The sequence below is a fragment of the Myotis nattereri genome, assembly GCF_964212035.1.
Source record: "Myotis nattereri genome assembly, chromosome: 21".
In the NCBI taxonomy this organism is placed as follows: Eukaryota; Metazoa; Chordata; class Mammalia; order Chiroptera; family Vespertilionidae; genus Myotis; species Myotis nattereri.
Window position 1 is genome coordinate 16,850,659 of NC_138097.1, and position 15,519 is coordinate 16,866,177.

The 15,519-nt window shown below is 56.3% G+C and overlaps 1 protein-coding gene across 1 annotated transcript in view; it reads left to right on the plus strand.

Annotated features, from left to right (window-relative positions):
- Nucleotides 1-15,519, plus strand: part of LRRK1 (leucine rich repeat kinase 1) — a 50,901-nt gene that overhangs the window by 20,231 nt on the left and 15,151 nt on the right. Inside the window, exons 12-21 of the mRNA XM_081114828.1 lie at nt 2,557-2,686; nt 4,022-4,134; nt 5,484-5,698; nt 8,363-8,527; nt 9,532-9,704; nt 10,197-10,317; nt 10,451-10,610; nt 11,697-11,973; nt 14,054-14,225; nt 15,230-15,393. Of these exons, the coding sequence (XP_080970954.1) occupies nt 2,557-2,686; nt 4,022-4,134; nt 5,484-5,698; nt 8,363-8,527; nt 9,532-9,704; nt 10,197-10,317; nt 10,451-10,610; nt 11,697-11,973; nt 14,054-14,225; nt 15,230-15,393 (1,690 nt within the window). The remainder of the gene's footprint in view (nt 1-2,556; nt 2,687-4,021; nt 4,135-5,483; nt 5,699-8,362; nt 8,528-9,531; nt 9,705-10,196; nt 10,318-10,450; nt 10,611-11,696; nt 11,974-14,053; nt 14,226-15,229; nt 15,394-15,519) is intronic.

The window sequence follows — 15,519 nt, forward strand, 5'->3', positions numbered from 1 at the left end:
ACCAGTTGATGTGTCTCTCTCACAGCGATGTGTGTCTCTCTCTCTCCCCCTCCCCCCCTCCCTTCCACTCTCTCTAAAAATCAATGGAAATATATCCTCGGGTGAGGGTTGACAAAGTTAAAAAAGAAAGAAGCAGCGCATGGCACACCTCTTCCCTCAGTGCTGTTATGCTCTCGGGCTGTCGGGCCTCAGGGAAGGAAGGAGCCATAAAAGATAACTTGTTTGCAGAAGGATAGTCAAATTCCAAGTGAATTCACGCGCGCTCAAGGAGTCCTATTTGTGCAGCGGCCTCGTCCAAAAATAATTTGGAACGGCCGGTTTTCCCGGTCACATGCAGGCGCGCCGAGTCATAAATAACTTCGGGATAAATCCTTGCCGTTCATAAACGCCCCGAGCCGTGCCCCCCCCCCCCCCACAAGCCGGGCCGGGCTGGGCGATCCGGGGCAGGTGCCGCCTCCGTCTGGAGCGAAGGTCCTTCTCCACCCGTCTGTTCCTCAAAGAGGCTTCGTAAACACCAGGGCGGAACGGTAACGTTGGAAGGCGCCCCGGCCAACGTGAGGGTCTTCGGGGTGAACGAGGGCAGGTTGAGGGTGATCATTCTTTTTCATTGAAAAAAAAAAAAAGACTTTTTAAAAATATATACGCACATATACAATCTTATTGATTTCAGAGTGGAAAGGAGAGGGAGAGAGAGAGAGAAACATCCGTGATGAGATGAGAGGGAATCATGGATCGGCTGCCTCCTGCACGCCCCCTACTGGGGATCGAGCCCACAACCCGGGCACGTGCCCTGACCGGGAATCGAACCGGTGACCTCCTGGTTCCTAGGTCGACGCTCAACCCCTGAGCCACAGCCTTTCCTCTTCGTGATGGTCTTCGGGGTGAGTGAGGGCAGGATAACGTTGGTCATTCTTTTTCATTGAAGAAAAGAAAAAGGAAGGGTTTGGGGTTTTTTTTGTTAATCCTCACTTGAGGACATTTTCCCATTGATTTTTAGAGAGAGGAGAAGGCGGGGGAAACAGAGAGAGAGAAACATCGATGTGAGAGAGACACATCCACTGGTTGCCTCCCCCACACACCCCAGCCAGGGCCAGGGATTGAGCCTGCAACCGAAGTACGTGTCCTTGGCTGGAATAGAACCCAGGACCCTTCATTCCGTGGGTTGACGCTGTGTCCAGTGAGCCAAACCAGCTCCAGGGCGATCATTCTTTCTAATTTAAAAAAAAAAAAAAAAGGCTTGCCCTGGCTGGTTTGGCTCAGTGGATAGAGCGTCGGCCTGCAGACTGAAGGGTCCCAGGTTCGATTCCGGTCAAGGGCATGGACCTGGGTTGCAGGCACATCCCTAGTAGGGGGTGTGCAGGAGGCAGCTGATCGATGCTTCTCTCTCATCGATGTTTCTAACCCTCTATCCCTCTCCCTTCCTCTCTGTAAAAAATCAATAAAAAATAAAAAAAGATTACCTTTAAAAAAAAAAAGGCTTTTTGCACATTTTCGTATGCAACAGGGAAGTCCCTACCAAGCCATCTCTACGTCAGTTGCGTGCTTGTTCCCATAGGGGGCGCTGCACGGCGCCCCATTCAGCACTGTCGCTAACCAGGCGGCCTTCCGGGCACCGGTTTGGGTATTCCGCTATCGTCTCCCCCGGAGCAGTCTCCGATGCCAGCTACCCTGTTCCCACTGACTCTGCAGCTCCGTGTGTGGCGAAAGCCAGAGTTGGGGGGCGGATGAGGGGGCGGGTGCTGAGATGAGGGCAAGGGGGCATCCTTTCAGCCCAACAAGAGCGTCTGGCTTCTCCCTCTCACTGGTCTGGCGGAGACCCAGGCAGCAGGGCTTTGGGCAGCGGCTTCAGCTTGAAAACTCTGAGCCGAAAGGGACCCTCCGGGGCCGGGCCCCCCCCCCCCCCCGCTCCCCCCTCCCCGCCCCCGCCCCAGGAGGGAGGGTAAGGCGTTTCAGAGATTCTGCCGAAACCCAGCCCGCTGACTCCCATCCGTGTGGGTTTCCAGGCCCGGAGCCAGGTTCTCTCCACTCACACACTCAGGGCCCTGAAGACACAGGTCGGATGTGACCGTCATGCTGATCGCGTCATTACCCGGATGAATGAAATCGCTTAAATGCGAGAGAGTTGGCTTGTGGGGTTTTTGTGTGTTTGTTTGTGATAAATGTATTTTTATTGCTTTCAGAGAGGAAGGGAGAGGGGGAGAGAGAGAAACATCAATGATGGGAGAATCATGGATCGGCTGCCTCCTGCACGCCCTCCTACAGGGGATGGAGCCTGCAACCCGGGCACGTGCCCTGACCGGAATCGAACCTGGGACCCTTTAGTCCGGGGCTGAGGCTCTATCCACTGAGCCACACCGGCCAGGGCCTTGTTCCCCCATCTTGGCCGCATCTCCAAGGCCACCTGGTGGACGACACGCTAGGATTAGCATCCCTAGGCCGGCGGCAGGAGTGTCGTACTCTGAGGTGGGGCCAGTTCACCCCCACGTGGCCCCCCCAGGCCGGGATGGTCCCCGGGTCCGTCTCAGACGCGCCCCCCGCTCTCCCGTGTCTCCGCAGCGTGCCCGCTGGACTTCCCGGCCTTCCTCAGCGAGTCCCTGGAGGTCCTCTGCCTGAACGACAACCACCTGGACGCCGTGCCCCCCTCGGTGTGCCTGCTGAGGAGCCTGTCGGAACTCTACCTGGGAAAGTAAGTGTGCGGCCCTGGGAGGCAGAGTGTCTGTCCGTCCGTCCATCATCTACCTGCAGACACAGCCGGGAGTCTGGGAGGGGGCGTTCAGGGATGGGGCTTAGTCAAGGATGAGCAGGAGGGGACGCAGGGGGGAGGGATGCAATACAGCTGCCTCGGCTACTCTGCTCAGTTATAAAGAGAAGAGCTACCTGGCCAGCGTGGCCCAGTGGTTGAGCCAGCAGGTCCCGGTTCAATTCCCAGTCAGGACACATGCCTGGGGTGCAGGCTCGATCCCCAGTAGGGGGTGTGCAGGAGGCGACCGATCAGTGATTCTCTCTCATCATTGATGTTTCTATCTCTCCCTTCCTCTCTGAAATCACTAAAAATATTTAATACACACACACACACACACACACACACACACCTCTAGAGGCCCGGTGCACAAAATTCGTGCACAGGTAGGATCCCTAGGCATGGCCAGCTATCAGGGCTGATCTCTGGAGCAACCAGCGGGGCAATCAGGGAGCCCCTGCTGGCACCCGGCTTGGCTGGCCTGGGGTCTGGGGGCTAGGGGCAGCTCCTGCGTTAAGCGTCTGCCCCCTGGTGGTCAGTGTGCCTCATAGCCACCAGTCGTTCTGCCGGTCCTTCTGCAGTTTGGTTGATTTGCATATTAGGCTTTTATTATATAGGATGGTGTTGCTGTTTTTTAAGAGAAGAACTGTTCATTCATGCTCTCCTTTACTGAGCACCTATTGGCAGGCACTGCCCCGGGGTTCAGACAGTGTGAAAATCTCCATGAAAAAACTAAATGATTCAAGTTGCTCTGCCTTTTTGAGAAGAGGTAGTGATTGAGCATCTTTTATTTTTAATATCTTTGTATTGATGTCAGCGAGGAAGGGAGAGTGGGAGAAGAGAGAGAGAGACATCTATGATGAGAGAAACTCATGGATCAGCTGCCTCCTGCACGCCCCACACTGGGGATTGAGTACATGACTTGGTGCATGTGCCCTGACCGGGAATCGAACCAGTGACCTCCTGGTTCCTAGGTCGACGCTCAACCACTGACCCACGCCCTCAGGCCGTGATTGATCATCTTTAAGGTAGTGACCAGACGAGAAAGTGGGGGGAGGAAGCCCAGTACGAAGCCACAGGGATGTGCAGAAGGCAGGGCTGCCCTTCCCACCCCCCCACCCCCCGCCTTTCCAGGGAGAACGGCTTTGGGATGAGGGTTTCAGTGGGATGCTCAGACTAGGGGCCCACGATGTTGGGCTCGGGGTGCAGGCTCTCAGTGGCCCCTGCGGGCCTCTGAGGCTGACCAGCTGCTGCGTGTGCGTGTGCGTGTCCTGTCCTCAGCAATCCTGGCCTGAGAGAGCTCCCTCCCGAGCTGGGGCAGCTGGGCAACCTCTGGCAGTTGGACATCGAAGACCTGAACATCAGCAACGTGCCCGCGGAGATCAGGAAAGAAGGTAAATAAACCGACGAAACAGAGTAGATCCAGAGACATAGATAGAACCCAGGGAACAGCCTGCGGAATCTCAGAGTCTCAGAGGGGTGGTGAGGGTGCGGGGAGGCGGGGGAGAGAGATTAACGGGGAACTTACATGCATACATGCATGGCCCACAGACACGGGCAAGAGTGTGGCCAAGGCTTGAGGGGGGGTGGGTACAGGGAAGAGGGAGTAAATGGGGAGAAAAACATAAAAACAACAACAAAAGGGACATCTGTAACACTTTCAAAAAATTAATAGAAGTCGGACCCAGACGGTGTGGCTCAGTGGTTGAGCATCGACCTATGAACCCGGTGGTCACGGTTCGATTCCCGGTCAAGGGCACACGCCCGGGTTGCGGGCTCGATCCCCAGGAGGGGGCGTGCAGGAGGATTAGGGTTAGCGTTAGACGTAGGGTCCGACGGTCTAGACCAGGGGTGGGCAAACGTTTTGACTCGAGGGCCACAATGGGTTCTTAAACTGGACCGGAGGGCCGGAACAAAAGCATGGATGGAGTGTTTGTGTGAACTAATATAAATTCAAAGTAAACATCATGACATAAAAGGGTACGGTCTTTTTTTTTTTTTTTTAGTTTTATTCATTTCAAACGGGCCGGATCCGGCCCGCGGGCCGTAGTTTGCCCATGGCTGGTCTAGCCACTGAGCCAAACCGGCTAGGGCAGTGGTCGGCAAACTGCAGCTCGCGAGCCACAGGCGGCTCTTTGGCCCCTTGAGTGTGGCTCTTCCACAAAATACCACGTGCGGGCGCGCACATACAGTGCGATTGAAACTTCTCGGCCCATGCGCAGAAGTCGGTTTTACGAGAGGAGACAGACGAAACAAGTATACAAGACGCTTGTGGATGGGAGAGTTGGAAGGGGTCGACCTCAGCGAACGTACCTCCATCAGATTGAGGACGTTTTTAGCCAAGGCCGGCTTAGGAGTTCCCTAATGAAGTTAATAACAATGGACCTACCTATATAGTTTAAGTTTAAAAAATGTGGCTCTCAAAAGGAATTTCAGTCGTTGTACTGTTGATATTTGGCTCTGTTGACTAATGAGTTTGCCGACCACTGGGTAGGGCTGCCATGGATTATTGGAGAGAGTGGAAGGGAAGGGGAGAGACAGAGAGAGAGAAATATCGACGTGAGAGAGAGACACACCGATGGGTTGCCTCCCTCCCGCACAGGCCCCCAACCGGGGGGGTGGGCTGGGGATCGATCCTGCAACCGGAGTCCGTGCCCTTGACTGGGAATCAAACCAGGGACCCTTCTGCTCGAGGGCCGGCGCCCTACCCACTGAACCACCCTGCCCTGTGCTCTGTGCCCAGGCCCCAAGGCCATGCTGTCCTACCTGCGTGCCCAGCTGCGGAAGGCGGAGAAGTGCAGGCTGATGAAGATGATCGTGGTGGGGCCCCCGCGCCAGGGCAAGTCCACGCTGCTGGAGATCCTGCAGACGGGGCGCGCCCCCCAGCCGGCGCACGGCGAGGCCACCATCCGGACCACCAAGTGGGAGCTGCAGCGGCCGGCGGGCGCCAGAGCGAAGGTCAGGGACGGTCTGGGTGCAGAGGCCCCGAGGGAGGAAGGCAGCTTCCCCGGCCACCCCTCCCTCCTCCGCAGAGAGCCCGGGAGGCCCCCAGCCTGGGTCTGAGGCCCAGGACATGGGCAGGGCCCGCCCCCGGGTGTGTTTCCACCCAGCTCCGGCCGAGGGAAGCGAATTTCTTTCTTTTTTAATATATTTTTATTGATGTCAGAGAGGAAGGGAGTGAGAGAGAGAGAGAAACGTCCATGATGAGAGAGAATCATGGACCGGCTGCCTCCTGCATGCCCCGCACTGGGGATGGAACCCGCAACCCGGGCCTGTGCGCTGACCGGGAATCGAACCGTGACCTCCAGGTTCCATAGGTCGATGCTCAACCATGGAGCCACACCAGCTGGACAAGGGCAGGGAATTTCTTAAATGTGACCTTGAAGTTTCTCTCTTAGAACTAAGTTGAGCCTCCGGGCCATTGACTCTTAGTCCTGGCTGTCAGTCAGATTTCTTTGATGAGCTTTTATGTATATTTTTAAAATATGTTGTTATTGATTTCAGAGAGAAAGGGAGGGAGAAGGAGAGAGAAACATCCATGATTCTCTCTCACCGTGGATGTTTCTATCTCTCTCTCCCTCTCCCGTCCTCTCTGAAATCAATAAAAATAATTTTGTTTAAAAAAAGGCAAACTATTGCCCTAGCCAGTGTGGCTCAGTGGATAGAGCGTCGGCCTGCGGACTGAAGGGTCCCGGGTTCCATTCCCGGTCAGGGCGCATGCCTGGCTTGCAGGCTCGATCCCCAGTAGGGGGTGGTGCAAGAGGCAGTCAATCCATGATTCTCTCTCATCATGGATGTGTCTCTCTCTCTCTTTTCCTCTCCCTTCCTCTCTGAAATCAATGAAAATATATGTTAAAAATAAATAAAGAGCCGAAACCAGTTTGGCTCAGTGGATAGAGCGTCGGCCTGCGGACTGAGAGGTCCCGGGTTCGATTCCGGTCAAGGGCATGTGCCTGGGTTGCGGGCACATCCCCCACCTGTGCAAGAGGCAGCTGATCGATGTTTCTCTCTCATCGATGTTTCTGACTCTATCTCTCTCCCTTCCTCTCTGTGAAAAATCAATAAAATATATTTTTAAAAAATAATAAAATAAAATAAAAGTAAATAAATAAAGAATAAAAAAGGCACACTATTCAAAGAAAGAGAGAAAGGACAGCCCCCTCCGTCTCTGGAACGCGGAGCCCATCCCTCCGGCCAGCGGAGAACAGCTGGCCGCGTTCATCTTTCTCCAAAGGCAGGTCAGGGGGGCCCCGGGCAGCTTCGTGGGAAGGCGCTGGGCTCCAGAAAACCGCAGCCGGGGCCGCGCGGGCCAGACGCTGACCTCACAGCGCGATAGACAAACCGCCGTGTACACAGCCCTTCCCAGCAGCCCAACAGGCAGCTGTTGTTTCCCTGCCTCCTGGGGGGGCGCCGCCCTCTGACCTACGTGACTGCGTCCGGAGGCCCCTCTCCTCCGCCTGAGCCTTGGCCTTGGCCTGGGCCTTGGCCGCCCGGCTCCCAGCAGCAAGCTGTCTCCCAACTGTCTGCAGCCCAGAGGCAGGCCCGACAATGCCCCCCAATGTTCCGCAGACACAGGCGGACTCGGGGCTCAGGGCCCGGCCCCCTGCTCCGTCAGCAGGAGATAGAGGCCCCCCCTAAATCCACCTCTACCCTCCCGCCCCCCTTTCCCTCTCCCTTGGGTTACGGTCTCTGAGCACAAAGCGGGAGACAGGCAAAGGTTTCCATGGTCCGGCCTTTTGTTGTTTTTTGCTAATCTGCACCTGAGAATTTTGTTTTTTATTCATTTCTTTCTTTTTTCTTTTGGTTAATCCTCACCTGAGGATATTTTTCCATTGATTTTTAGAGAGAGTGGAAGGGAGAGGAAGAGAGAGAGAGAGAGAGAAACATCGATGTGAGAGAGACTCATCAATTGTTTGCTTCCTGCACTTGCCCGGACCAGGGCCGGGGATCGAGCCTGCAACTGAGGTCCATGCCCTTGACCGGAATCGAACCCGGGACCCTTCAGTCTGCAGGCCATTGCTCTATCCACTGAGCCAAACTAGCTAGGGCTCCATTCATTTTTTTAAATCTATTTTTATTGATTTTTTACAGAGAGGAAGGGAGAAGGATAGAAAGGTAGAAACATCGATGAGAGAGAGACATCGATCAGCTGCCTCCTGCACACCCCCCACTGGGGATGTGCCCGCAACCAAGGTACATGCCCTTGACCGGACTCGAACCCGGGACCCTTCAGTCCGCAGGCCGACGCTCTATCCACTGAGCCAAACTGGCTAGGGCTCCATTCATTTTTTTAGAGAGAGAGTGGAAGGGGAGGAGGGAGGGAGAGAGAGAGAAACATTGATGTGAGAGAGACGCATCGATTGGCTGCCTCCGGCACACACCCGAACCAGGGCCGGGGATTGGACCTGCCACCCAGGCACATGCCCTTGACCAGGAATCAAACCCGAGACCCTGGGTGTGTGGGGCGATGCTCTAACCACTGACCCACGCCGGCCGGGCTGTCGTGGTTTAGGTTTAGGCCCTAAAACACAGCGTTCCGCGCGATGGGCTGTCTGGATCTGGCCGCCTGGGACCCGGGTGCGTCATATGCCCCTCCCTGCCCCCGCCTTGTTGCTCAAGTAGGTTGAGTCCATCGAGTTCAGCGTCTGGGACATCGGCGGGCCAGCCAGCATGGCCACCGTCAACCAGTGCTTCTTCACCGACAAGGCCCTGTACGTGGTGGTGTGGAACCTGGCGCTGGGCGAGGAGGCCGTGGCCAGCCTGCAGTTCTGGCTGCTCAACATCGAGGTGAGAGACCCGGCCCCACCGCCCTCGGGCCTCGGACACCCCAGGGCCCGGCTGCTTCGCTAGAGCGCCCCCCATTGACGGAGAAGAAGAGACAGGAGAAAAAATGGTCAGGAAGACGCGCTGGGCATCTTTTTTTGTTGTTGTTAATCCTCAGCTGAGGGTATTTTTTCCCATTGATTTTTATTTATTTATTTATTTTTTTAAATATATTTTATTGATTTTTTTTAAAATATATTTTATTGATTTTTCACAGAGAAGAAGGGAGAGGGATAGAGAGTTAGAAACATTGATGAGAGAGAAACATCGATCAGCCGCCTCCTGCACACCCCCTAACTGGGGATGTGCCCGCAACCCAGGTACATGCCCTTGACCGGAATCGAACCTGGGACCTTTCAGTCCGCAGGCCGACGCTCTATCCACTGAGCCAAACCGGTTTTGGCTCCATTGACTTTTAGAGAGAGTGGAAGGGAAGGAGGGAGGGGGAGACAGAGAGAGAGAAACATCGATGTGTGAGAGAGACATCGATCAGCTGCCTCCTGCGCACCCTCCCTATAGGGTGTGCAGCCGAGGTACATGCCCTTGACCGGAATCGAACCTGGGACCCTTCAGTCTGCAGGCCGACGCTCTCTCCACTGAGCCACACTGGCTAGGGCCCTTCTCCCTTCATTTAAGAGCCCCTCACTATTGGGTGAAAGCCGACAGGGCTCCCCTCTCAGGTGGAAAGGTGACAGACCCGTATGCAGCTGCACTGTCTGACGAGACCAGAAACCCAGCCCCTGGGGGAGTCCCGGGGGGCCCCAGGCACCCCTCCATCGGTGCCCGACAGCCCCTGGGGGTTTACAGACAGGCGTGCAGTGGGGGCCCTGGGTGAGTGACAGGCTCAGGGCCACAGGCGTCCAGGTGGGCGCACCTGCGCACCTGGCAGGGGGCTCCCCTCCCCGGTGCAGGCGACGGGGCAGGTGCTCAGCCCAGCCCGGGGCCGGGGGGGGGGTCCTCTGTCGCAGGCCAAGGCCCCGAACGCCGTGGTGCTGGTGGTGGGAACCCACCTGGACTTGATCGAAAGCAAGTTCCGCGTGGAGAGGATCGCGACGCTGCGGGCCTACGTGCTGGCGCTCTGCCGCTCCCCCTCGGGGTCCCGGGCCACGGGCTTCCCGGACATCACCTTCAAGCACCTACAGTGAGTGTCCCAGGCTGTCTCGCTCCCTCTGACCTCACCTGTTGGCTGTGGCTGTGGCTGCTGGTCCCTGTCTTGTCCACCTTCCCTGCAGTGCCTGGGATCTGCCTGCAGGGGGCGCCGAACCAAGGGCTGGGCTCCTCTGGGGCATCTTCTGGCTTGAAGGGCTGCAGACCAGCCCTAGGGAGGGCGAGGAGCCGCGAGAGGTGTGGCAGGGCCAGGCACCGTCTCTGTGCGTCCTTCCTGGGTCACCCCACCAGCCCTGTGGCCAGCGCTGAGCCTGCACGGCCCATCCCATGTGGCTGAGCATCGACCCATGAACCAGGAGGTCACGGTTCGATTCCCGGTCAGGGCACTTGCCCGGGTTGTGGGCTCGATCCCCAGTAGAGGGCGTGGAGGAGGCGGCTGCTCAGTGATTCTCCCTCATCATGGATGTTTCTCCCTCCCTCTCCCTTCCTCTCTGAAATCAGTAAAAATTATATTTCGCTCTCACAGCGAGATTTCCTGCAAGACCCTGGAGGGCCTGGAGGGGCTGCGGCAGCTGATTTTCCACGTCACGTGCAACATGAGGGACGTGGGCAGCACCATCGGCTGCCAGCGGCTGGTGGGGAGGCTGGTGGGTACCGCAGGCTCCCTGGACCCAGTGCAGGCAGCCTCTGGGGGGAAAGGGAGGGATGGGCGGTGAGGCCTCCCAACTGCTCGGGGGGCGCAGGAGGGCAACGGCCTGCCCACCTGCCCACCTGCCCCAGGTCCCCAGGAGCTACCTGAGCCTCCAGGAGGCCGTGCTGGCGGAGCATCAGCGCCGCAGCCTGAGCGACGACGTGCAGTACCTGACGGACAGGCAGCTGGAGCAGCTGGTGGAGCAGACTCCCGGCAACGACATCAGCGACTACGAGGACCTGCAGTCCGGTGGGTGGGCCGCGGGCAGGGGGAGGGGCAGAAGGGGATGGCCGCGGGCACAGGGACCCTGGAGAAGGGTCCCCGCTCTGCGCCTGTCTGCAGAGGACCGCAGGTGCACCACGGGGATTGAGTTTGGGGTCACAAATTGACTTTTTAAAAATATGTCTCTATTTTTTTTTAACTGCTTTTCTTTTTCTTTTCTTTTTTAAGTATATTTTATTGATTTTTTACAGAGAGGAAGGGAGAGGAATAGAGAGTTAGAAACATCGATGAGAGAGAAACATCGATCAGCTGCCTCCTGCACACCTCCTACTGGGGATGTGCCTGCAACCAAGGTCCATGCCCTTGACCGGAATCGAACCTGGGACCCTTGAGTCTGCAGGCCGAAGCTCTATCCACTGATCCAAACCGGTCAGGGCAAAAATATGTCTCTATTGATTTCACACAGAGGAAGGGAGAGAGAGAGAAACATCAATGATGAGAGAGAATCATGGATCGGCTGCCTCCTGCATGTCCCCTACTGGGGACCAAGCCCGCAACCCAAGCATGTGCCCTGACTGGGAATTGGCCCATGACCTCCTGTTTCATAGGTGGATGCTCAACCACTGAGCCACACCGGCCAGACCACCAATCAATTTTCATGAACACACAAATTTGCAAAGATGGAATCCGGCCCTGGCCGGTGTGCCTCAGTGGATAGAGCATAAGCCCGTAGACTGAAAGGTCCCGGGTTCGATTCCCGGTCAGGGCACATGCCCGGGTTGCAGGCTCGATCCCCAGTAGGAGGCGTGCAGGAGGCAGCCGGCCCATGATTCTCTCTCATCATTGATGTTTCTATGTCTCTCTCCCTCTCCTTTCCTCTCTGAAATCAATAGAAATAAATTAAAATTTAAAAAAGACAGAATCTGGGAAGAACAGGAATCAATCGTTTCAGCGTATAGGCAGCTGTCACGGGGTGGCCCACCGACCGGAAGGGCCCACGTGTTGGCTGCTTCCTCGGAGGAACGTCTGTCCCGGCCCCCCTGACAGTCGGTCACCCCCGAGTCCCCTCTGCGCTCTGTCTGATGCCTCCCCCTCTCCCCCTACTGTGCGCAGCCATCAGCTTCCTCATCGAAACCGGCGCGCTGCTGCACTTCCCAGACACCAGCCACGGCCTGCGGAACCTCTACTTCCTGGACCCCATCTGGCTGTCCGAGTGCCTGCAGCGCATCTTCAGCATCAAAGGCTCCCGCTCCGTGGCCAAGAACGGGGTGATCCGGGCGGAGGACCTGCGCCTGCTGCTGGTGGGGACCGGCTTCACACAGCAGACAGAGGAGCAGTACTTCCAGTTCCTGGCCAAGTTCGAGATCGCCCTGCCCGTGGCCAACGACAGGTGCGTCCGCAGGCCGGGCTGTGCGGGCGGCTCCCGGGGAGGGGAGGAGTCCGGGGCCGAGGCCGTTGGGGCCTCCAACCGGGTTTCCCCAGAGATGGGCCGTGGTGACCTCCAGCCCGTTCGGCTGGCTGTTTCTTTCCATGCACGGGTGTCGTCTTTTGTTGTTGTGAGTCCATTTTTTCATTGATTTTTAGAGAGAGTGGAAGGGACAGGGAGAGACAGAGAGAAACATCCATGTGAGAGAGACACATCGATGGGCTGCCTCCTGCATGGGCCACAACCAGGGCCCAGGCCGGGAGGAGCCTGCCATCGAGGTACGTGCCCTTGACCGGAATCGAACCCGGGACCCTTTGGTCTGCAGCCAGGGCACATGCCTGGGTTGTGGGCCTGATCCCCCATTAGGGGGCATGCAGGAGGCAGCCGATCCATGATTCTCTCTCATCATTGATGTTTCTTTCTTTCTCCTTCTCCCTTCCTTGCTCTGAAATCAATAATTTAATCCTCACCCGAGGATATTTTTCCATTGATTTTTAGAGAGAGTAGAAGAGAGAGGGAAATAAAAATATCCCCCAAATAAATAAAGGGAAAGACAGAGAGAAATATTGATGTGAGAGAAACACATCCATGGGTTGCCTCTTGCTCATGCCGTGCCTGACCAGGGCCTGGGCTGGGGAGGAGCCTGCAACCCAGGCATGTGCCCTTGACTGGAATCAAACCTGGGACCCTTCAGTCTGCAGACCAGCCCTCTGTCTACTGAGCCAAACTGGCTAGGGCTCAATAAAAACTTTTAAATATATGTGAAAATAATAAAAAGAAAGAAAGAAAAAGAAATACATATATATAAAAGTAAATGTTAAAAAATAAAGCAATTGACAAATGTATGTGAATCTGAAGATTGCATTTAAAAAAAGAAAGAAAGAGAGAGAGAGAGAGACACGCCCAAGGCTCAGCTGGAGCCTGCCCCTCACAGCCACCGGGGGGCGGGGCGGGGGGGGGGGGGGTCCCACTTCCAGCTGTTTGCATGCGACACACGGCCAAGAACAGCTGAGTGAGCGACTCCGTGATGCAGCGCTTTTCTGCAGAGCGAGAGCGCGGGCACCCCAACGCCCCTCTTTTGCACAAACAGCCTCCTCTGGCTTTAAAGGCGGCCGCGCCGTCTCCATTCGCCAAGAGCAATAAACAGCGGGGAGAGCCAGCAGACGCTCTGACCCCAGCATGGGCATTGTCCTCGGACCCGTGCGGCTGTGTTTGTTATTCCTCGGCCGCGTCCCAAGTTCATTGTGAGTGGTTCCCCCGTCCCGGCCCCAGGTGCAGGGCAGCCCCGTCACGGCGGCGATGGGCTCTGTCTGGCGCGTTTAGGACCACAGATGGTTTCGGGTCTTTTGCCAGCCTTGGTCTCGCCTCTGTCTTGGCGACCTCGCTAGATCCATTCACGGTGCCCATCCTCATGTTCTCTTGGAGCATGTGTTCTTTTAAAAACATATAGGTTTGTGTGGGGTTTTTCTATTGATTTTAGAGAGGAAGGGAGAGAGAAACATCAATGATGAGAGAGAATCATGGATCGGCTGCCTCCTGAACGCCTCCTACTGGGGATCGTAGCACACAGCACGGGCACGGTACCCTGACTGGGAATCAAACTGTGACCTCCTGGTTCCTGGGTCGATGCGCAACCACTGAGCCACACCAGCCACTGGGGGGACATTGGAGCACTTATTCCTCACATGGAAACTGCTCTCTTTCTAAAAATAAAATTCCAAGGCCTTAGAAAGAAGGCCCCTTTCTACCGGGGTTAGGGCCCTGCCACAGAACTGAGGGTTCACAGTGCCATTTATTTATTTATTTATTTATTTATTTATTTGGGGGATTTTTATTTATTTATAGTAATGGGATGCTTTTCTCATTTTTAGAGAGGGTGGAAGGGAGGGGGAGAGACAGAAAGGGAGAGAAACATCGATGTGAGAGAGACATGTCGACGGGTTGCCTCCCGCACGTGCCCGGACCAGGGCCAGGGATCGAGCCTTGACCAGGAATCGAACCCGGGACCCTTCGACGGCTCACAGAGCCCTTCGGTGCGTTTCAGCTACCTCCTGCCGCACCTGCTCCCATCCAAGCCCGGCCTGGACACCCACAGCATGCGGTACCCCACGGCCAACACCATCCAGAGGGTGTTCAAGATGAGCTTCGTGCCCGTCGGCTTCTGGCAAAGGTTCATAGCGCGGATGCTGATCAGCTTGGCAGAGATGGACCTCCAGGTAGCGGCGGGTTTCTCCGTGGGGCGGGGGAGGGGAGGATGCAGGTAAGGCACCTGCCGCCGGGCCCTCACGGGAGAGAGATACCCTTGGCTGGAAGGGTTTGACCAAAAACCGTTTTCCTGCCCGGCCGGCGTGGCTCGGTGGTTGAGCGTCAACCTATGAACCAGGAGGTCACGGTTCAGTGTCAGCGCACAGGCCCGGGTGGCGGGCTCGATCCCCAGTAGGGGGCGTGCAGGAGGCAGCCGATCCGTGATTTGCTCTCATCATGGATGTTTCTGTCTCCCTTTCCCTCTTCCTCCCTCTCTGAAATCAATAAAGAAATATTTTTTTAAAAAAAGAAAAAGAAACCATTCTTTCCCCAGCATCACAGTCCAGGAGAGAAAGCATATGCCCTGATCGGGAATCGAACCGTGACCTCCTGGTTCATAGGTTGACACTCAACCACTGAGCCATGCCTGCCGGGCTGTAGTTCCCTCATTTCTTCATATACATTTTTGCTCGTAAAATCAGGGAGAGACAGACTTGAACAACCTCTGGGGGAAGACCTTCGCTCGAACCCACAACCCGGGCACGTATCCGCAGGATGCCCTAGAGCAGTGATGGCGAACCTATGACACGCGTGTCAGAGGTGACACGCGAACTCATTTTTTTCGTTGATTTTTCTTTGTTAAATGGCATTTAAATCTATAAAATAAATATCAAAAATATATGTCTTTGTTTTACTACGGTTGCAAAGATCAAAAAATGTCTCTAGGTGACACGGCACCAGTTAAGTTAGGGTTTTTCAAAATGCTGCCACGCCGAGCTCAGAAGGTTCGCCGTCACTGGCCCAGAGGCCCCTGCCCATCACGCAGACGTCCCCTGGGCAGCTGGATGCGCGGGGTGGGAGGACGGGAGACCGGGATCAGTTGTCATGATGGGGCCCAGCTGCCGGCTGCGGAGCTCTGCCCGGGCCCGGCGAGGGGCTCGGGGTCCTGACGCCGGGCCTGCCTCCGTCCCGGCAGCTGTTCGAGACGAAGAAGAACAGCAAGAGCCGCCACCGGAAGGTCACCATCTACAGCTTTGCCGGGAATCAGAGGAATCGCTGCAGCACCTTCCGGGTGAAGAGGAACCAGACCATCTACTGGCAGGAAGGCCTCCTGGTCACGTTCGACGGGGGCTACCTCAGGTGGGTCCCCGGATGGGGCCTCCCCCAGGGGATGAGGGGGACCGGCCACCGGGGGTCCAGCTCTGCTCCCGAGAGCGGCTCATGACGGCAGCTTGTGAGAGAGAGGGTGCCCCGACGCCCACGGTT